Genomic DNA, 23,350 nt, shown 5'->3' on the forward strand with positions numbered 1-23,350 from the left:
AGGGTTACTACTAAAATGTTTTATTCTGTGTGGTTTGCTATAAATAATAATATATTAATCATGCGTCTCGGTTCTTCCTCCATCTGTAGAGGCACACAGGTATATGGTGCGTCCGCCCCGAGAACGACACTCAGTGTTCTCAAACCTCAACTCTGGAACGGCCTCCGAACTATCCTCAGGAACGCCTGGACCGGTACACCTTGTGCATGGAAGATGTCTTTAAACTTTCGAAGCACTACAACGTTCACAATCTGTTCGCATACTACGCAGCCATGGTCACACACAAGTAAGTTACATGAAAGATCTTCATCGTCCTCTCATGCCACCTAGGCAAGAAAATAGCTATTCAGTTTACTCGGAGTATAGACCTTTACCCAAGACACACACAACACCTTTACCCGTGATGGAATCATGACGTTGGTAGACATAGTGAAACCGGAACGATGCTCACGGAGAACGTCGCCGTTTCACTAAGCAGAATTCCTCCAATCATTATTCACTATAGAAGCTTTGCTTACGATATCGACACATGAGCTATGCCGGTGAACACGGCAGATAAGTTCCAGTTTGAGTGCAAGGTTGTAGTCTTTGTCAACGCCGTTGCTCGTGATGATTTCGATAACTATAACGGGACATTAACGTGATATCCAACATTGCCAAAAACTGCTGCCATCTTGTAAAGGAGTATGTGAAAGGCATTCCCATAAAATATTTGTCCAATGTTGTTTCACCGCGGCGCAATTGATTTGGAAAATCGCTGCCGCGGTGACAGATTTGAGTGCTCCATATGCAGACCACACTCACTCTAGTGTGACGTTTGTGTTAGAGAGCCTCCTCATTCGTTGGTAGAAGAGACCATCTGCTACGAGCATAGCGAGCTGTTTCTTGTTGACTGCTATTCGTTGCATGATTCATATCACGTTTTCTGAAAAACAAAGCATATATGCAGCCCGACGAAATAAGATTGCGATCGCAAGAGTAATATCCGTGGCTTCAGTGGAATCTTTCGTGGGAAGCGACACACGTGCTAGTGCGCTGTTGAAAGCGGAATTACTTCCGAGGCGTTTCCTGTAGGGCGTCTCTCCGACGTTTTCTCTAATTCCCAGTCACAGCAAAACCCGTTTCATCTTCCGTGTACTTACCTCCATCAGCGAGGTTTGCGCCCGTATAGCTCACCTGCGCGAGTTCAGGGTTGCGTGAATAAGAAAGGCAAGGCCTGACTGTCGATTGCACAAGGTTCCGCTGGATGAAGAAGAAAAAAGACAACCGCTTTAATTCATCGTCAGGATACAAAGCCTGATCCAACCTTCGAATATAGAGTCTCTACTTCAGCGAAAGCTATTATCAATCATCGCCGAGCGTTTTTGTCGTACGTCAACGATGGAACAGCAACAGATATTGGCCCGCGCGGTGGGCACGGCGATGCACCTGCCGCACGTACATAAACTTACACTCACTTCCCAACAAGATCTCACGTCCCAATTGCATCGCTCAAGACTGTTCCGCTGCGACAGCGGAAGGGGAAGGTGATATAGGGACTATGGGCCGTTCCTTTGTACTAATAATCCGCACGAATGACCTCACGTTTTTTGCCGATTTGGTGTCTTCACGCGCGTGGTGCTTCGCGTTCCAGGTCCCACACGGCAAGAATGGAAAGAAAAGAAGGTCTCCGACCCAAGATTTTCATCGCCTCGAAAATTAATGTCGTAATCCTGTGCGGAATGTGGTTTGCTAGTACAACCTGTTTCGCGGCAGCTTTGTAGAGAAATACCAGGTGTACTTCTCAAGCTCATGAACATGGAAGAACCCGGTAGCCATCTTTAGAAAAAAAAAAAACACACAAAAAGGATGGTGTACCGGTCCGCCGCAGCTGATAAATGTAATACGACTAATAACGTGTAAAAAATTGCACACTATTCTTAAAGTGCAAAATTTCTTATACCAAGTTCCACTATGCAAAGCTCGCGGCGCTCTTCTACCATCTAGCCTCTTTTATCTGTAAGCCGTAAGAGGTCTTATTCTGATGCGCGCACACTCTCCTTGTCTCTTTCTCCTGCCCCTCCTTGCAAAAAAAGGGCAATGGTGCAGAAATTCCAGAAACGACCTCTCGTCATGGCAAGCTGTACCTTTGCAGGCCAGGGCAAGTGGTCAGGTCATTGGACGGACTGGCCACGGTCGACCTGGGAAAGCATGCGAGAGTCAATACCAAGTAAGCGCTAGAGAGAAACAAACCAGGTCTTATGCTTTAATTCTGACACATTTGCCTCGCTTTTATTGATTCGATTTGATTTTGATTGATTGATCGATTTTTTTTTCTACGGAAGTCACGGCATGGTGCCGGTATCACCATGATTGAGGTACCCGCCTTCTGGTCCTGTCAGAAAGTCAGCAGAGCGAGATATTATGCGTGTACCCGTTGTTTTTCATTCTTATAGCAGTTGGTTTTCGTTTACTTGTCTCCTGCTCTTTGATAGGGCACCCCACTCCAGCACTGATACGACGCACGTCATCATCACCATATGTTTCTTGTTTGTTTATCGTATACACCCTGTGTCCTCTTCCCCTTTTATGTGAACAGACTTGTGTGCTCTACCTTGTGCCAAGAACTTCAAATATTTGTTCTCCTCGGAATCAAGATGTCTGCCTTGTAGCTATGCATTCCGTGAGCTCACTCATGCAATCTGCTTGGTTTCCCCTTCATACACCATGAGCCATAATTAACAAAAGCATTGTCACGTTTCTATCGTAGCTTGCCTTATGGCAAGCTTTGTTGTGCTAAGGCCTTCCGATACGCCGCGTCGAGTAATTTCATTGTACCTCATTGTACTCAGTGTCAAAATGACGAAGGACTGCGCCCGACCGTACATAACGTTTATGTGCTTCCAGTGCTCCTGACGTTGAACCTGCTGGGTATGCCTTTCGTTGGAACTGATATCGGCGGTAGCGATGGAAACACATCGGATGAGCTGTATATACGGTGGCACGCCCTGGCTGCCTTCTACCCTTTCGCCAGGAACCACAAGGGCCCCTATTCTGTGGTGAGGACGTACCGCTCTCTGTGTAATATCAAAACAACAAGTGCTTCAGAGTAAGTGATGCTGAATTCCGGTGGCAAATTTGGAGCAGTCGGTAGACTCCACGAGGGATTGCTCCGCTCCTGTCAGGCGCACGCTATCTGTACCTGCGCACCCGTTAGAGCCAGCTGGGGGCAGGGGCTTGCACAGGACCGGGCATAGCTCTGATGGGATAAGAAGGCATGGGCGCAACACCTGTTGCGGGAGCCATGTTAGCGATAGCGACAAGAGGGAAGCGGCAGGAAGCTGTAGTACAAACCACGCATACGCCACGTGACGCGAGAGTTCCGGCCATTTTGGTGGAGCAGTCGGCATTGCTCCGTGGAGCAGTGTTGACCCCACGGCCGCGCAAGAACTGTGCCATTGGAACTGCCGTTTATTGATGCCATTGGAAGACTGATTCGAGGTTATATTTTGCTGTGGTGGGCAAGAAGTGGGAAAAAACGCGTCGGCTGATAGGCTGATAAATCTGATAGTGTCCACCAGCATTCTTTGAGCGGTGGCGTTACGTAATCAATGACGAAGGGGCTCGCAGTGATGGAAGTGCCTCATAGCATTCTGGCGCAGGAAAAATTGAGTTTGGGCGCAGCATGGCGCTGCTTCACGATCCGCCGTCGGTGGGCATCGGGCATGTAAGATGTGAAATGAGGGCTTTCCACGTTAACTCCAGTTTCATTTCGAAACGCTGTCTTAAGCATGGTTCACACTAGTGCGTTCTGCTGCGTGCGGATGCGTGCTGGCGCTGGTTACCGTGGCAACAGGTACGTGCGTGACCTCCCGCAGCGGAACGCAATAAGTTCGCCCGAGGTCAACTTTTCCCGACGGACGCAGTAGCCCGCAAGCTGAGAACGAATCGCGAGGCCGCCTTTCGAGCGTGCGCAGTAGGTTTCTCCTGTTTTCAACATGGCGGCCACCGGAGTGGAAATCCCGCTCGGCGCTCATTGGCTTACGGTTTGGTGACGCACGCATTCGGACGCAGGTATGTGAACAGCGGGACGGATTGCTTACAACACACGCAGGCGCCCACACGCAGCAGAACGCACTAGTGTGAACCATGCTTTAAGCCTGGTCCGCAGTATTGCGTTTCAATACGTCCGTCCGTCAGCGTCTATGTGTGACGGACGCATGGGTTTCCAAGTCAAGTCCGTACTTTTACGACTGTAATTTACGAGAAACGGGTCACAGCCAATTACGTGAAGTGAAGTAAAAGAAGATAAGAGCGCGCGGCGACGCGGTTACTGGGGTAACAACGGGATTCCCTGCGTCGCTCCGTCCACTGAACTTGACGAACCTATATGCGGCCGTTGCCTTGGAAGGGGCTTGCGTCGCTTCACAGACGGACGCAACGCTGAGAGACGAATTAAAACGCCTTCCACGTTTAGTGTCGTGTCTTAGTGTTTTATAGTGCCGACCACGCTTTAGTGTGGAGATCACCTCGCGCCTCTCAGCCTGGAAAGCGATTAACGTAGACGCAAAATGCACGCTAGTTTCTGTATGCTTGACGTTGGCAACGTGTCCATTGGAGGAAACAAAGCGCAGTCGTTGGAGCATTAAGGTGACGGTGCACATGTGCGTCCCGAGATTGATTGACAATAGGGCTAGGCTAGCCCTAACTGGCATCACGTTTAATAAATTTCGTCAAACGATGAAGCGCCTCGTTTACTTCGGCTTTCGTTTGCTCGTGGCGCGCGTGAACTGCGATGTAGTCGCCTACTGCGCGCTTCGGCGCAGCTTTGGCGGAAATGCAGTAGGAACACCCTCTACGGAGCAGACTGGCGCAGCACCCCCTGATTGGCGCAGTTTAGCGCAAATGGCGCAGCACTTCCATCACTTCGCTCAGGTCGTCCATATCACAGAATTCCTACTGCCATGGTGTATTCCATAGGGAGAGCAGATTTTGCCCGGCGCTGGGTGGGGCTTGAGCCCATGCTCCCGGCGGGGTCACACCGGTTTGCTTCGTGAATGGAATGCTAACAAACGTTCGAAGTACGAAGCACGTGCTTTCCCGTATTAGCTTTGGTCTCGTAGCTCAAAACCTATTGCTATTTCGACCAAACGTTTTGCCTTTGCTCCGCCAATGAAACATTCAACGTCTCACACGGTTCTGCCAATGAAACAGTTTCTGTCCCTTCCCGGCAAACATTTGACCCAACTCTGCCAATGGAATGCGCCCTCAGAGAAGACAGTCTTGCTGCGGAAGCGCTCCCAATCCGCCATTGGATTTCAATATAAGAAGCGTTCATGACAAGTGGGCAGATACCTTTTCTGCGCCCTTCGTGCTCCCCTCCTTGCGACCCTTGGGAATGACTGGTGAGGCTAAATGGAGTCACAGATCGGGAGCCGTCAGTACTTCGAACGCGGGGCTGTTCTTCTACAGTTCTGACACTACAGAAGAAGTGTACCATGTTCGAAACATTCGCGGTTTCAGATCTCTTGCATGTCACCTGAGGAGCGTCGTTGCTGCCCAGGCTTTCTAATATATCCAACTTCAGACAAGATGGCGTAGATTGCACAATGCTACCGAGTCTGTGAAGGCGGTTTCATGTTTTCCGCATCTGCGTCGATATAGAACAAAATAGCATTCGTGTCGCTCGACCCTGAGCCTACGGACACAGACAAGGGAATCGTTTGATGACGTTAACAGTGCCTGCCTTGAGTTTGAGGTAAAACACAGGACGAGAAGCACTAGACAGACTCAACTGTGCCTGTTGTGTGTTCTTCTTGTCCCGTGTTTGACCACAAACTCAAGGCGATGTTAACGTCGCCAAGCGAATGCCAGCTAGCCTTCCTACCCCTGTTATGTTCAAGGGAACCCTGTCCGGTTTGTCAAGAAAGACAGAGAGAAGGAAGAACACGACATTCATGTTTTCCCGCGCTTAGTTGTAGGGACTCCGACAAAAGAATCATAATCGACATTCTGTCCGTATCCTAGACTGAAGGAAATGCGTCCGCCAGGTGCTTCACCTGACATGTCCAACACCAACTAGAGGCAGACCTTAACATCACTGATTGATTGTCATTAATTGCGCAAACGACGTGACGTAACAATTAAGAGTCCGCCAATCGCAACCCTGTTTTCGGCTGCCATAGCTATGGAGACGAGGCGCAGTCAGCCGCGTAGACAGCCACTGGAAGTTAGAGAAAGCCAATGGTAGCCACAGATTGACTGACATCCTGATCACGGGATCCTGACTACGCGCGAGGAAGGGAGATCGTCGCTGCCCGCTGTGGCACAACCACAATAGTCTCTGTCAGGACATTCTTTCTTTATGGAACTACAACAGTTCGTGCACTGCACCACTGACTAACAATTGCTTCTTTTCCATCGAGGACCAAGACCCTGCCGCCATGGCAGAAGCTGTAACCGAGTCCGTAAAGTGGAATATCTACACGCGCTATCTCTTCTTGCCCTACATGTACACGCTCTTTTACCGGCACCACGTGTACTCCGAACCTGTAATGAGGCCATTGTTCTATGAGTACGTAAGCTTTGCTTTCTTTTTCTCCAATGTTTTGCGCGTGGAGGAAGAGCTTTTCCACAATATATGTAATAGGGCATAACTGTGCTTCATGAGACAGTTGAGCACGCAGTAGTCGCATACGTGCACCACGTTGAAGTACGTCTTTCGTGCACATGCAGGTTTCCAGAAGATCCGGACACTTACGACATCGACTACCAATTCATGTTGGGACCAGCCATCCTAGTCTGCCCTGTACTGCACCCTGTACGCATCTAATTTATGTTCTGAAGTTAGGAGCTCAACGACAAAAGGTTCCTTAAGAGTCTTTCTTGCGTACTGCTTGCCCACCTTGCCCTGCGCTTTCCTCTCGTCAAACAGGGCATAGAAATACTGGATTCATACTTCCCACGGGGCCTATGGTACGACCTCAAGCACGATGTTTCAAAACCTGTAGACAAAGGGAAGACGATGGAATCGTACGACCAACATTATGACATCTTCGTCTATATCCGGGGCGGGCACGTCGTCGCAAGGCAAGGATTTGGTAAAAGTATTCACGAAAGGTAAGTTTCTATCTTATCATGAACGTGCACCCCAATCGTCACGATTAAATCAATGTGTTTCTGTTGTGTTATCGCAGCGTGTCTGGGCTCACAGGCTTTATGCAGGGTGTTTTTTTATCCGTTACAGATTTAAAAAAAAACTGTTAGAGCGACACCGATGCCATTTTTACGGGCGGGATGCGCTGCCAGACGGACGTCCTATTTGGAAGAACATGTAACTAGGACGGCTAATTTGCTAAATTTCGTCAGTTAACATATTAATTGGATGTTTTCTGCTAAATGCTAGATAGCACAATTGGAGCCAGCTATTACTGAAATCGAATGTGAACCACTCTGAAACGAGATCGTAGCTTGAGATATGAATTACAAAATTTCGCTATGCGAATACACCGAAACCAGAAGTAGATATCAGAAGTAGAGCGACAGGCAGTCAACGTCAGATATCCAAGTGGTTTGCAGATGCGCAACTGACTGCAGTTAGTTGCCTACCCAAGCAGCACAATGCACTGAAAGTGGAGTGCAATGGGGGTGGACGGGTAGGTGGAAGGCCGTGAACAGACCCATGAAAGTAAAGAACATTGATAACACACATACCGTGCACCCCCATTGCACTCGACTTTCAGTACATTATGCTGCCTTAGTATCTATTGGACAGATAGACCGCTCTCCGACAAAGCTATAAGGTGAATGTGGCGACGTTTCTGCGCTCAAAAGTGCGTACTTCTCGTTTTTGGCTCATTTGCGTAGTGAAATTCGTATCTAAAAGTATATTCGTTCCTCAGGGCGTTTAATAAAGCCAATGGATCTGAATAACGACTGGCTCTAATTCTGCTATCTGTCATTTCACAGAAAACGCATAATTAATTAATAAGTTCGTGAATTTTAGTTAATTAGTGGTCCAGTGTCTACATACGCTATCCGAGAGGACGTACGCCTGGCCGCGTAATTACCCACCTTCAAGAACGTCATCTGTGTGGCTTCCATGGCGTTTCTTTTAAAAAAATCTGAAACGAATAAAAAATAAACACCCTGTGCATATCTTCGTGTTAAAGTGTTATAGTCCCTCATTATAGTTCTGTTCATTATAGTGCTAAAAACATTTCTTCTTCTTCCTTCTGTTCAGATAACGAAACCGAAAGCCTCTCGCGTGGATCGCATCTAAAGTGATAGCTTCTCGGATAGCTTGCACCTAAGCGGAAAGCTTCTCGCGTAGTTCGTGCCTCTTAGATCAACGAAAAGTTGTAGAACTCCAACAGGTACACTGAAACGGCATAAAAGCCGGTACATTTGCTATCGGGTACAAGTATCGGGTAAATCAAGGCAGCACATGCTGTGACGTATTCGTACCGATTGGACGTCGACACATCACTCGTCCTTGGAGCCCGACCGCTTGCTTCGCCTCGCTCGCGTGGGTGTGACCGTTGTGTACCTGTTGCTGTTTCTGATAACAGGTGCACACCCGGTACTCGACGGGCGTCAGATTTAGCATGCAAAACGCATCTTTTTTTTTTATTTTTAAATACGTTCTTACAAATACTCTAATGGCTATGGTAGCATACCGCAATGACTCACGAAGTATGCCTGAGTGTGCGTGCGTGAACGCACGTCCCAACTGCCAAAAACGAACGTGCATTTTCATTTGCAGAACGTTTCTTAGGCAATTCGGTTATTTATGCAGGTGAGCTTTCACCGCACGTTAAGGAACCCTCAGGCTGGGCAACAGCAATCCATAGTCCGATGGCGCTGTGACGTCGCTCATGATCTCAGTTGCCTCGCGACGTAAACCCCCAGAAGAAGAACAGTCCCTGTTCGAAATATCGGCGGCTTCTGTCCTGAGGCAACTACCTTCCTCCTCCCCAATTATTACTAGTTATTTGTACAGTTCCAAGGTACGCAGAAGCTTTCGGGGCAACATTCCCGTAATCATAATATTTCTGCATCTTTTGTGCATATTTTGACGTTTCGCGCCACATGTTTTGCACTCAAATTTTTGTGCATAAAATCCCTGGCCCTAATGATGATATTTGGTGAGGTATCTCAAGCTATGCCTCAACAACTGACTGCACCTTACTCTAACCATGTATTTCTTTTTTATTTGCATGTTCAAGCCGCACTCGCCCATTTGAGCTGTACATTGCACTTGATCATCTCGGTGAAGCCGTCGGAGAACTCTATTGGGATGACGGAATATCAGAAAGTGAGACAAACATGCCACCAGTGACCATAGAAATCACACCCTCATCGCGATATGGAACACAAACGTCACAATTTCGGCTATCATGTGAACATGCGCTATGCACTCTAAGGGAAGAAAAAAGGAGTACTTTTACTCCTTTTTGGGGGAGTAAATGCATTGCCACAAAAATATTTCCTTTCGGGAGTAAATGCACGGGAGTAAATGAATGTCACAGACTCCATTTTACGCTGTGTTCTAAGAGTCCCAGGTACATAATTCGTGTGCGTGCACGAAACTACTTCGAATCAAGCCGTCGACCGTGACATATCGAGTGACAAAAGTCTTGCGACATATATAGGGCACAATTTGCAAAGCAAGAAGCGCTAACTGTTTCTTACTCTGTGTGGGTGGAAGATTGCTAATTGGCTGAGCTATTACAGCCTTGTGCTATCAAATTGACCAACAGCACATATTTACATAGACTGTTGCATTCGGAACATCATTTGCGAAGTTCAGTGACAATTTGCACTCATGGGGAGTAAATTTTGGGGTTAAGGGACTAAGATGGGGAGTAATTGCAGTCCCCCAGAGTGCAATCTACTCCATTCTACTCCTGTTTTTCTTAGAGTGTGGAACAGCATTACTTATCTGTTTATTTCTCATTTTATTAAGTTTTCTGCATTACAGATAGCTACGAAGAGGGTGCTTACACTCTGTACGGATTCCAAGTGTCTGACGTAAGAATACCTCTTTCATTTATTGATTTTATTTTAAGTCGGATTTCAAATGTGGTTGTGTTTATTCGTCTGCGTCTCTCAGTTTTTTCCACCTTCCATATCATGCACGAGTTAGTCGGCGCTTTAATATGAAGTCGAAGCTTAGCAATATCATGTCATTAGACTCCGAGCAACGAGGCGATCAGAAAAGGATAACGGACACGAAAATATAACAGTAACGAAAATTGAAACGGTAACCAAAATACGTCCGTTATCCTTCCCTGCTGTGCATATCGCACGCGGATGCAAGCGACATTCTTTTCAAATTCCTTCAAACCTCCTTCATTCCTTTCAAACATCCATACGCATCCATACCAGATGACTACCGGACGACGGGTCACATGGAGTGTTGACTGCCTCGTAAGTCATACTCATTAGAGACGACAGCCACCGGCATTGATTCCAAAGGATGTTGCAGACGATGTTGGCAGACTGCCACTATTGTGCCGTCGCTGGGAGCGAGGCTAAGGAGCGCAATGAGACAGGTGGTTTGAGAGGAACGCGACATGGTCTATCAAACAACTAACAGACATGTGTAGTCGTTGGTTGTTATAAATCTATAGCTCCGAAACTGTTTGAACTGCAGACCTTGCGAAATCCCTTGCAGACAGAGTCCGACTAAAGGCCAAACAAATGACGAAATGAAGGCCTAAAAAAAAGTGAAATCGAGAGAACACCAATAGATGATTTTACAAAAACGCGCACGACATGAAGCGCGCGGCGCAAAGCAGCATGGGAACTTTGAAGGACACTGCCCCGCTGTCGTGCACACTTTCCTCTGCTTCGGTTATGGCTTACCCCGGCTGACGCTGCGCACACCGGGAACGTTGTAGTTCTTTTGCCCCGTGCTGTGGCCGTCTCGTGGTTGCGATGAAAGGGCTCGCTGTTTTCGGCCTCCAAGGTCGTCGGGGTTTCCGCCACGAATCATGCACTAGTTCTAGTTTTAGTCCTAGCTTGTTGAAATAGTTATGTGGGAGCCAGTCCTTGTCACTGGACTTCCGCCTCGGTGCCAATACATATAACCACGCCCTAGGGAATGTGCGTCCTGGGTCGGTGACGGCATACGTCTGGAAACGTGTGAGGAAAATCTAGGGAAAACTCCAGACAGCACAGCCGTAACCGGGATTCCAACCCTGGTACCTCCCAGTCTCGACGTGACGTGGCCAGCACGCTAACCACTGAGTCGCACGAAGTAGTTGGCCGTCTGTAAGGTTGCGTTCACCGTGCCAACTTTCCCCACCAGCTAACTTCGGAGTAGGTCCGAGCCGTCCGACACCACCAGCCACGACCAAGTCGTGGTGCTCCGAATCGGTGACCGACCGAAAACTCGAGAGAGCTGGTGGTGTCCTAGCCAAACAACGTGAGGAGCATTGCCACTTGTCCTCCGAAGGCGTGAAGCGATTTCGTAACTACCGTGCTACCTGGCATGTGTTCAAATCCTACAATTTCTTTTTTTACTAACGCCACATAAACATGACAATAGGCGTTTTTAGGCGATACTGGTGTTTTCTGGAGAAAGAAAATGACTAAGGTCTTAAATAATTACAGTTGAAAAACCTGAAAAAAAAAAGAAGACACCAGCTGTTAGATTTGAACCCATACACTCCGATTGCCGTAAGGCTGTTCGCGGGTGAGTTACCGTCTTGGTATGTGTAAAAAGCGAAGACAGCTCTCTCTTGAAGTAGGTCATGAGAAGTTGGTTCCAGTTCGTGCAAAACGATGACCCCTGTGAACGCGGCCTAAGGTCATTTAAGTTCCCATGAACCCTTGCGTGCGACAGGGGCTTGCGTCGTAAGACAACTATGATCATGAACGCCGCCGTAGTGGTCGGTCTGTGGACTAAGTTGGTCGGCCCACCTGAGGTTTCTCTATTGTGAATCGAAACCTCAGCACACGGAAGACGGTGTACCTATAAGCAGCTGGTATCCTGCCACCATGTTGCTGGCGTCCTCCGCCGGAATCGACACCGCAGCCTCCTTAGGGTCAGTGGTGGCTAGTTAAATCTCAAATCGAACAATCCGGTACACTTGATGTCTCGAATGAACGGGAAAAAATATATATTGAAGCCATCGATGAGTTAGGAGAAATAAACGCTTTCCGAATTCTATGCGCTGCGCAGTTCGGGAAATAGGAGAGGAGGAGAAACCTGCCTCTCATAAGACGATATCGTAGCGCGCGGGTTTGAGCGTTCGCTACAAGGCTATTTCTTGTCGCATTATAGAAATTTCTTGACCTGGCTTTAGACCACTTAGTGCACAATAGGACCCTGCGTTGGCAGTGGTGCGTCCGTTTTTGTTTGTCTGGAAAAAAAATATCAAAGTTGACTCAAAGTGCCGAAAATCACCGTATTCACTGCAACTGTGCGGACGATGTACAAAACGGATATGACTAAGCTTTATGCCGTTTAATTTGTCATTCGTAGGGCTATCGAATGATGTATAATTTGTTGCTATACTCTGTCCGGAATCTAAGCAATACCTCTTTTAGTAGCACCATACCACCGAAAAATGACGAATTTCGGAAACATTTATCTAAAAAAAAAACACCAAAAACTTGCCTCGAAAATTTTATATGTTGTAGGTAGTTCCTTAGACTGTGCACAGAAGAAAAATCAAAATTCGGACTTGATCGGCAGGCGCACTGTGAATTTTTTTGCCAGCCCTATACGCGGAGCGCATTCAAGCCGTGGCACCGTGTCCCGCGTGTTGCAAAATCGAGTTTTCCAAAGGGACTCCTGTCTTCACAGAAAAAGTAATTGCTATCATTTGAAACCGTTGTGAGCGCTTGCGTTCATAATAGTCATGTAATCGCTGAATGTAGATTGCGGAGCAACCAGGTATGCTCACATTTTTTGCGAGATGACACACATCCATTGCAAGTGCTGGGAGCCCGTGAAGAACAGAATGCTTTAGAATACATTTGCGTCTTTATAAGAGGTTCAAATCCTACAATTTCTTTTTCTTTTTATACTAACGCGGCATAAACATGACAATAGGCGTTTTTTAGAGATACTGGTGTTCTTCTGAAGAAAGAAAATGACTAAGGTCTTAAATAATTACAGTTGAAAAACATGAAAAAAAGAAGACACCAGCAGTTAGATTTGAACCCATACACTCCGATTGCCGTAAGGTTGTTCGCGGGTGAGTTACCGCCTTGGTACGTGTAAAAAGCGAAGACAGCACCCTCTTGAAGTAGGTCATATGAACTGTTTTAGGCTGTTGTATGAGCCACTTTCCTTACTGTTACTTTTGGTGGCAGGTTCTTGTCAGATTTTCTTGATAGGCTAACTCGACTGTTACATGCAAACTCGATGCAATCCTGGCAGTAACCCCTGGATGTTCCTGGCAAGCAACACCGATAGCGGTTTCTATTGACGGCCTGTCTTTCTGGCCATTTCTTCACGTATTTGGGTGTGTTTCCGCTGTTCATAAGCCTCAGCCGACTTTCTTCCTGGCTTAAGCGGTGTGACGTTAATGGCTTCAGATTATACACATATACGTATACTCATTGATTTCTTCGACCACGTCGGGCTGGTGCAGAAACGGCTCACCGTGTGAGCTTCTTTCAAATGTGGGCAACATTGCTGCGTGTTGTGATTCAGCCACCTTTGCTGCGAAGTACTTGAAGCAGCTTCTGCATAGCTGTCCTATTTCTGTTACGCCTTCGGCTTGATCTGCTGGAACCACAGTCTTTATGGCAGCTACGCCAATCTCCGAAGCAAAGCGAAAGTCCTTTGTGAATAGCACTTCTTTCTTGTGCATGGTGCGGTAGTCCGCGAAATCCACACGATCAGCGCTGTACAACGAAGAGGCCAATCAGGTAGGTGTGATGCCAGGACGACACACTACAGTAATGCAGATGTCGTCGCACACTCTCTATAAGGGCACTTAGTGCACGTCCGTAGACGAGAAGTGAGTGAAGAGAGAGTGCGTCTTCTGTGTGTAGGCGAAACTTTGCGCAAAGAGTCTTCAGGGAGTAAATGCGATCAGGACCTTCCCATGGTCGCAGCATGTCGAACCGAATAACATATTGGACAGCGGCGCCAGGGCGTTGTTCGGCAAGTTCGGCTCTAGTTTCGGCAAGGTTCACAAAAAGCACCATGAATTAGCCTTGGGTGTGTGCGTCAGATACTATACAATAACACTTTCCTCAGTGCAATTCGCCCCGTGCGAAGTCATGGGACCGTAGGAAAGGAAATGTTTTAAAGTGTTTTAAAGTGTAAAATGTTGGAAGTCACTGCGTCCCTCCTCCCATAATGCGTACAGTAAATATGCTTGTTTAGAATAACCCTGGACAGATATACCTCTTACAAAGATGTAAAATCATTCTGCTCTTCACGGGCTCCCAGCACTTGCAATGCATGTGTGACATCCCGTAAAAAATGCGAACTCATCTGGTTGCTCAATCTAGATTCAGCGATTACACCATTGTTATGAACGCAAACGCTCAGAACCTTGAACAGGAAACCTTGAAACCTCAGCACGGTTTCAAATGATAGCAATTACTTTACATGTAAAGGCAAAAGTTGGAAGTCCCTTTGGAAAATTCGACTTTGCAACACACTGGACACGATGCCTCCGCTTGAATGCGCTTCGCGTATAGGACTGGCAAAAAATTCACAGTGCGCCTACCGATTAAGTCCGAATTTTGATTTCTCTTCTGTGCATAGTCTAAGGAACTACCTACAATATATAAAATTTTCGAGGTAAGTTTTCGTTGTTGTTGTTTTTTTAGATGAACGCTTCCGAAATTCGTCATTTTTCGGTGGTATGGTGCAACTAAAAGAGGTATCGCTTACCTTCCTTACAGAGTAGAGCAACAAATTATACATCATTCGATAGCCCTATGAATGACAAATTAAACGGCAAAAAGCTCAGTTTTATCCGTTTTGTACATTGTTCGCAAAGCTACAGTGAATATGGTGTTTTTCGGCACTTTGAGTCAACTTCGATATTTTTTTGCAGACAAACAAAAACCGATACAGCACTGCCAACGCACGATCCTAATGTGCCATAAGTGGTCTAAAGCCATATCAAGAAATTACTATAATGCGACAAGAAATGGCCTTGTAGCGAACGCCCCCAAAACCGCGCGCGACGACATCGTCTTCTGAGAGGCAGTTTTTTCCTCCTCTTCTATTTCCCGAACCGCGCAACGCCGAGAATTCGAAAAGCGTTTATTTCTCCGCACTCGCCGATGGCTTCAACGTATATTTTTTTCCCGTTCATTAGAGACATCAAGTGTACCGGATTGTTCGATTTGAGATGGAACTAGCCTGGTGTAACACGCAATACCGACTGGTCCACTGGCGCCGGGTATGCCAATTCTGCCATTATATGGAGGGAGCGGGTATGCCCAACATTGCGGTGGGTACACGGTAGTAATCCGGTATATTCTCCGTCAAGAATAAGAACGAAAAGTGATTAACTAAATCCGTCAATAACCGTACTGTACTGTACTTCGGTGAGTGTAAATATATCTAATTTGCGTACGCTAGCTGTATAGATAATGCATAGATAGCTGGGTTTTATGCGCGCATCTCTCTTGAGTGTGTGTTTATATAGAGAATCTGTGGAGACTGCGTTACCCGTGTACAGTGTAGTATGTAACTGTTGAGCTTCTTAGTTGCTTAAGTTCCTTGTGTCTTCAATAAATTTTCTCATAACGAACTATGTTCTTCACATTCAAATATTTGATGCACGCAATTCCAGAGCACGCTTATAGTGAACCTCATCAAGAGTGGATATGATACGGAATTGACGCTGGCGAAAATAAAGGTCTATGGTGTTCCGAAAGATCCAGCTGGAGTTCTTGTCAATGACCTGCCAGTCCGGTACGACTATGTACCAGAGACCCAAGTACGGAACCTCTTCTAACCCCCTGCTAACATTATTACTACCACCAATTTATTATTATTACTGTTGCTATTATTACTGTTATTATTATTATTATTGTTCTTATTATTATTATAATACCGCAACGCCTAAGAGGACTGCAGCAGGAGCAGGGGTACTTCATTGCTAGGAAGTTCACTAGTGCCGACGGCAACATCATTCCATTCAGCAATCGTCAGTACATATATTAAAAAAAACATATAAACCATGTTTGAAACCTTCAATAGGCGAGAAGAAAGGCACAGTATTCGGGGATGCGCATTATGTAACAACGACAGCTCTGCGAAACGTTAAGCAGCAGGACTGCTTAATAGAAGTTTTACAAAACCGGATTTCGCAGCTCCCGATCGGCAACAAATACGGTGAATGCGAACCGATCGTACCAGGGCAACGCCAGCGCGAACACTTTTAGCAAAATGGAGTGAACCGGAGACGCGCCCGCGTGGGGCAATGGGAAGACGCGTTTCTGAGATGCGCAATAAACAAAATAAAGAATATAATGGTTTTCCTTCCCAAATTTTTTGTGGACGACCTATCTAACGGATTTTTGTTCTGGAAACGGCATCGGTATCAGGGAACCGGAGGGACAAGATGTTCTCATTGGGACAACCTCGTAGGTTTTATAATTAAAACTTTAATTGTCGAAAGTTAATGAAGACATTGCTTTAGGAGTTTGCTGGTGCCCTCCTTAGGAGTGTCCTTCAGCATATACTATATTGCAACTGATTTCATCACGGAGAAAGTGATATATCTATTTTTTAAAATTCTGTATGCATTTTGCCGGGACGCCTTTTATATTCTTCGAGAGTAGGCCACTGGGAGATCAGAAAGAAAGCTCTCCAATCCATATCAAGAAGAAGAAGAAAAAAGTCGGGCTCCGGTCGCTCTTTCGCTTTTGAATGCCGTGTCGTCGGCGATTGTAAATCGCTTTCTAGCAGGTGCCACCGTAGCAGACGACACAGCCATGACGAAATTCGCTACCGTAAATGTCTCCGGTAATGGTGGCTAGCGAGCGGAGCTGCGGCGACGGCCGGAGAGGTACAGTGAGGGTGACGTCATCTGAGCATGCGCAGTTGCGTGGCCGCGCCGACGGTAATCTACCGGGCGGGAGGACGCAGTTTGCCAAAACTCTCTAATATTAATCCGCCGATGGACAGTCTGCCTATTGTAGCACACCACAATTAGTCACGCTATTAAGTGTCTGGTTACTCATATTACTGCCAGGATAGAAAGAAATGACCGAGCAAGCTGTGAATGTACGGGGTGTCTTTTTTATCTTTTACGTAATTTTTATAAAAAGCTACGAGACTAGCATAGATGTATCTTTGCGGTAGAAGTGATCAAATATCTGTATGTCCATCCGGTATAAATTTCTCCATTTTAACTGTTCTGTTGAAAAATTATCCTCAGTAATGTCCAAGTGCACGTCCCCTTATGCGGTTTCCTTCCACTGTGTGCACGCATCGCGAGTGGTCATAACTATTTACAAGTTCTGCAGCAATGACATTGTGAACTTTCTTTCAGGACCTAGTTATTGATACCGAGAACTACGTGATGGAAAAATGTTTCACGGTATCCTGGAAAACGGCTTACTGAAACGTCTGCTCTAATACCACTGGACTCCCTGTCTCAATTTGTGCATTCTCGGACTGAGACACCGATGATGAGAGGGGATAACATTCTTTAATAAAGCTCAGTTATTGTGTTCTTTGGCAAATTGCGTGCGCCATGTACTGCTGTGCCGCTATTACCGTTAGTACAGTCCCCTAAGCATCCTGTTCATGAAGGCGTACCCCCAGGAAGCATGCTGAGTCCTACACTGTTTAATGTGGTAATGATGGGTCTAAAATCGATAATTCCTCAGCATTCTCAGTGCATGCTGTTATGTCCGTCTATCCGTACTCATTTGCGCAGCCATCGTTCACTCGTCCGCCTGCCATCCGTCAGCCATTTTACCGACCAAGCAGTTGCTCTTCGTATTGTTGTACTAAGTGCATACTTACTATATGTCGACGTACAAGTGTGGTCGGATAGTACGGATGGTAATATGGGCAATACACACACAGAGATGGTATTATAAACGAATGTTGCCAACACTAAGTTTAAGTCTGAGCACTAGTCGATTGCCAATTAAGAAATCAGAAAATGGCCATGGAAAGGTTACTTCATATGCTACCAAAGCTCGCCCGAAAGGCCGGTATCTCGGAGGCGTTCAACTGGATGTACCAGCGGCTGTAAATTAGGCTATAGACATTGCCTGCACACAGCGCTTACAACTCCAGTCTGGAAAATCTAAGTGCTCGAAACAGTATTCTTTTATTTTTCTCCACTCGCTTACACGCAATTTACCTTGATAGTAGCACTATTATTCATGCAAAAATGACATTTTGGTATGTATATTCCTCGTAAGTAAATATTATCAAATATCTGAATTCATTTTCAAGGTGTTAGTGCAAAACACTTTTCAAAATTTCCGTCGAAAAATAAAACGCTTATTATTACCCGGAAACTTCAGTAACATATTTGAAAGTCTCCTTTCATCCCTGTTTACCCTTCTTTTTCTTTCACATTACATCGGCCAGCAGAAAAATCATGTCAGTCGACAATCCACAGTGACAAGGGACTTCGTTTCATCTCTGCTTGGTGTGTTGGTTTGCCAAACCGTACAAAGGCGGTGAAGGGTGATAAAGGCTTCGGGTCGACACACAAGAAACCAACCAAGGAAGATACCGAAAGGTCGAGCGGCGAGGCCTGGACAAAAGCATGGAGAGGGTAAGAGGGTAGTGCTCCGGCCCTCCAACGTGTGAAGGGTTTTGCCGCTTGGGTTTTCTCCTTCACGCAGATTGGCAACACAATTGGCAATCCCCAGCACCATCGACTTTAATTGGTATTGATAAAATATTTTTCACATGCACAAATGTGTATGTCTGCTGATTGCATGTCTTGATGAAGAAAGTAAGCTATGTTAAGTGCGGTATAAAAACACTCCTCGTTCGGGGATGCAATAAATAATGCGGAAAGGGAATAAGATGTATTTTGCATGTTGATGCATGGTTCAAACGCGAGAAGGAAAGCCCTCCCTACGCGACGCGCGGCCGCGAAACGCGCGGGTCTTGGCGCGCGCTCCTCCTTGGCGCAAAGTATCTGGCTCCAAATACCTTCCTATCTGGAGCGGGGGGTACCGATGGCCACCAGTATCTCTTGTCGCAGGAATCTCTGGCTCCTTACTACTCATTTGCTTCAGTCTTATGTCATAAGTCTACAATCAGAAAATGTTGCATTCCAGATATGTCAAACGTCAGGCCCATTAAAGCCCAGCGTGATCGTCATCTCACAATAAAAGCTAGCCACGGACACGTATTACACCCCGGTAGTTTTTGGTTGACGACGACGACGTAGTACGCTAAAACGATAAAGAAGATGGGCTCACTAATTTTGTGACTCATCTAATCAGTCAACAATACAACTTTTTCCAAAGCTTCTCGGCTGAGTGTCCCAATCTCTTGTTGCCGCTGTTTGTTTGTTGTTTTGTTTTTAACGCCATACTGATTTTCCCTCAGGCGAAACAAAGCGGAGCAACTGAAAATAAAACGACCGGCGACGGTGGCAGACGTTAACAAAAATGGCGGAAAGACGCGTTATATTCTACTATAAAGCGTATACTGACTTCTAAGCAATAAAAAAGTAACACTCGCTCGAGATATACGCTGCGTCCGAGAGAGCTCCTGCTTATGTCCGTATCTCCTGGTTATGTCCGCAAAGTGGACGTTCGTAGGAAGTTTGAAGCCCAGTCAAGTGGGTCTTCGTAGTATACCCGCTGGAGGAATTTCATTATCCTGCGGATATCCGCATCTCCGTGAAAGCATATCCGATGGACATCCGTGGGACAGAATTTTCTCACCGGGTCGCTGCTATACTGGTTCATACGTTCTTTCTTTTGACATGCCATGCGTGCGACCGCAACGCTCGAGACACCGCGGACGGTAAGTATCGGTCAACTGCCCCCTCACTCGCCTTCACCATGGCAGAACATTTTGTCTGAAAGAGAAAGGCGGGGGACTCCAGGTTTGTCGTGACCCAGGCGGGCTTGACATCGCGACGGCTCTGATTGCTGCTTACAATGACATCCCTCGCATTACTCGTAACATCTCACATCGCCTCAGGTATACTCACGCATTCACCATAAGACCGCTTTTTACGTATTTTGTCGTTTCAAAGGCTGTGCCATCGTAGCTACTTCACATGCTCACCTGCGTGTGCCTTCCTACTTCAAGTGTCTGAAGTTGAACTTGCTGGATCATCTATGTAAGAGTTGTACATTTTAGAAACCTTGCAAATATTGTACATTTCCACCTCAGTGGAATAGCCACCCGACAGAGATTCGGGGAAGGCGCGTTGGACGGGGGATACTTGACACCTCAGGGGTCTTCGCGACCAGAAGCTCGCTGGCAATCAATCAGTAGAGTGGGCCAAGGAAGATGCACTGTCCAAAGTTGCATGGTGCACAGATTGACAGCTTGGTCCGTTACCCATAAATACCGAGTAGTGGGCGGAGAATTAGGAGGTGCCTGGTTCGTTCTAAATTCAAACTAGGCCAACCATGAGTTGGAGACGTTTGAACCGGGCTTCTGGGATTGGTGTTTGCTGGTGGGGGGTTGTGTCTCAAATGTCACCCTTTTAAGCGGAGGACACACGAAAATTCGTGTGTGGAAGCCGCAACGACTTGATGAAGACGAGGCGAAAGCCCCGTGACTTCAGTCGCTATAGTATTGTCTTGTATATAGTTATGTAAATAACTATGTAAATAAAGCCCAGTTATTGTTCGAGAATACCGCCTGTCGGACGTCTCTTGGGAATATCTCCGATCTGTGAGCTACATCAACGGACCATCTTCCAGCAACAACGGAAGAAACTTTACTATCTACATGAAAAACACGATCGAAACGAAAAATTGAAGAAAGTGGAGCTCAGTGGAAAATCGGGCAGGGAGTCTTCTGTTAAACATGTGCTTTTTGGTGGTAGCGAAACGTGTGGCCCCGCTTATCAGAGGTGACGAAGTTGGTTAATACCCATGTCATATGGGCAGTCTGCTGATCATTGAACATGATCATAAACACTGAATGGTTGTTGAATTGATGGTGTAATGATCATTGGATGGAAGGTCGTGAAACATACCGCAATAAGTGTTTGTCTGGATCGCGCATTACGTCTTTTTTCTGTAACGTTTAGTCTGGGCAGATATATCGACGTCACTGTCACTCCTTTGCCGACCACTGGCGGTTTGCAGCACAAGGCAGAGCCGAAATAGTTAGGTATGTGGCGCACGCTGGGATTACCTTTGTCGTTCATCAGTGGATGGTTCGAGCGGATCATCCGGAGATAAGGCTTTAATATCGCAACTGCAATGTAATCCATAAAGTCAACAATTAAAAAGTTGATTTGAATATCGTTGTTAATTGGTCCCATAATTGAGAAAAAATGCGGTTTCCTAGTAGCAGCCCCGACGTGTATACCAATGACAAAAGTAAAAGCGCCCTGAGACAACTCTCCTTTTTATGCAAATTTGTTGCATATAGAAAGAAACACCCTGTATATCGGCACCAGTTTGATAATTTTCCACTCTGTAGGGAGAAAGCTAGTTCTAAACGATTTCTGAAAAAGTAATTTGAAATAACGAGCACACTAGGCTGACCAGCGACGCAAAAGTTCATTCGGTATGTTACCTGTACCATAAATTTTCTTCACATTTACTTTCTAGCAACACATTCAGGATCCCATCGACCGAAAACGAAGGATCTGAAAGGGTACGAACGACGATCTGTGTGAACTGATTTCATTTGGTTTGACCTTACTGGCGCAGGGATAACAGGCTATGTAAAGTGGAGGATTCCTGATTCTCCTTCGTGAAAACACTCTGGAAATAACTATTAAACCATTGAGTAACTGTACGAGACTATACGTACGAGACTGTACGCGGATCATCAACTTGTTGGTCATCCTGCGGGAGCATTATCTCTTCCTTGTGTTTGGATGCCGTTTGCGTAAGGTGCCTCTAAAGCTTATCAGGCTCGTTTCTCAGGAAATGCGTATAATAAAAGAATTGTTTGGTATTAGCAAAGTTGACCTTCAGTTGCTCGGAAAGTTGTTTTAATCCGGAGATTAATTTCATCTAATTTACTCGATTTCGAAGTTTCTTCCTGTAACGCCATATTCTTTGTTTAATGTAAATAATCTCTGTGTTTAATCCACGCGTTTTTAATCCATAACGTTTACGAAGCATTGAAATTAGGCCAAGAGCAAAAAAAACTATATATCTAAATTGTTTCCGCAGATCGTACCAAAACATCCGTAGACTGTGACATGGCCTGGAAGGCCTTATAATGATCTTCAAGAAAATACCCGATCGTCTGGATTGTCAAACCGATACAACAGTAGCCGTCCCGTCTCTTGTATTAATATATATGCTCAATTTGACTTTGACGTACACTCTAAATCGTTTCACACCTTTAAAGGTGTAAAATGGGTGTATTAACAAAGATCACACCCCTTTCACACCCTACAACTTTGTTTTGGAAGTTCCTGAGGGTGTAACAATAGTGTACTACACCCTCAGGTGAAATATATGGTGATAGCGTGTCGCCTGGGTGTAGAAAGGGAGTACGTTTGTTTTCGTTCACATGAACAAAAGTAAATACATACAACAACAGGGAGCAGGAAGTTACATTACAAAAGTGCATGCCCTGGATTTACAACACGTCTACCATCTGGTAATGCATGCAGATTTAGAAGATCTGTTGAGATAGTGCTTAAATTTCTTAAAACACGTTGCTCCTCATTGCAAGACAGAACAAATACATGATAGTGCTCACCATACTCAACTGTAGTTAATGTTTGTATGATAAAAATGGTATCAGACTTAATAACATGTATGCCTGCAATCTCAATGAACACGGGTAAGTCCTCCTCGGAAGATTCTTTGGCAAGCCAATAGCAAATGTGGTATCATTATCAACTGCACTTTTCACATAGACTATTGATTCTGCGTGAATATCACGGTCATGAATGTAACTCTGAATTGCTTCTGGGGCATGTTGAAGTAGTATATCCTTGGAACCATCAGTAGATGTGGCATTTCTCATGAAGGGCTGCGACAACACATACATTTGATAAAATTGATGTCTTCTTGCTAATGAAAGGGTTATGTTCTTAAAATGTCGATTTTTTCTAGCAACATCTTTAAAATGCTGGTGTTTCCCTTCGAAACGCGTACAACCATACAGATAGGAAAGGACCAAACATCCTGATGAGTCGCGGATAATGAACAACGTAATGCATTTTACAGGGGTTAGATATTTGTGGGTACAACACTGCAAAGCCTTGAAGAAATATGCAGCGTTCTAAGTAAT

General features: G+C 45.9%; 1 protein-coding gene across 1 annotated transcript in view; it reads left to right on the top strand.

Moving 5' to 3' along the window:
* Positions 1–17,661, top strand: part of LOC135394006 (lysosomal alpha-glucosidase-like) — a 37,919-nt gene extending 20,258 nt beyond the window's left edge. The window contains exons 11-20 of the mRNA XM_064624425.1: positions 90–286; positions 2,076–2,209; positions 2,887–3,038; positions 6,405–6,553; positions 6,715–6,799; positions 6,914–7,098; positions 9,207–9,295; positions 9,962–10,011; positions 15,762–15,908; positions 17,469–17,661. Of these exons, the coding sequence (XP_064480495.1) occupies positions 90–286; positions 2,076–2,209; positions 2,887–3,038; positions 6,405–6,553; positions 6,715–6,799; positions 6,914–7,098; positions 9,207–9,295; positions 9,962–10,011; positions 15,762–15,908; positions 17,469–17,540 (1,260 nt within the window). The 3' untranslated portion in view covers positions 17,541–17,661. The remainder of the gene's footprint in view (positions 1–89; positions 287–2,075; positions 2,210–2,886; positions 3,039–6,404; positions 6,554–6,714; positions 6,800–6,913; positions 7,099–9,206; positions 9,296–9,961; positions 10,012–15,761; positions 15,909–17,468) is intronic.
* Positions 17,662–23,350: the final 5,689 nt, after the last annotated feature.

This window comes from Ornithodoros turicata, chromosome 5, assembly GCF_037126465.1.
Source record: "Ornithodoros turicata isolate Travis chromosome 5, ASM3712646v1, whole genome shotgun sequence".
Lineage (NCBI taxonomy): Eukaryota > Metazoa > Arthropoda > Arachnida > Ixodida > Argasidae > Ornithodoros > Ornithodoros turicata.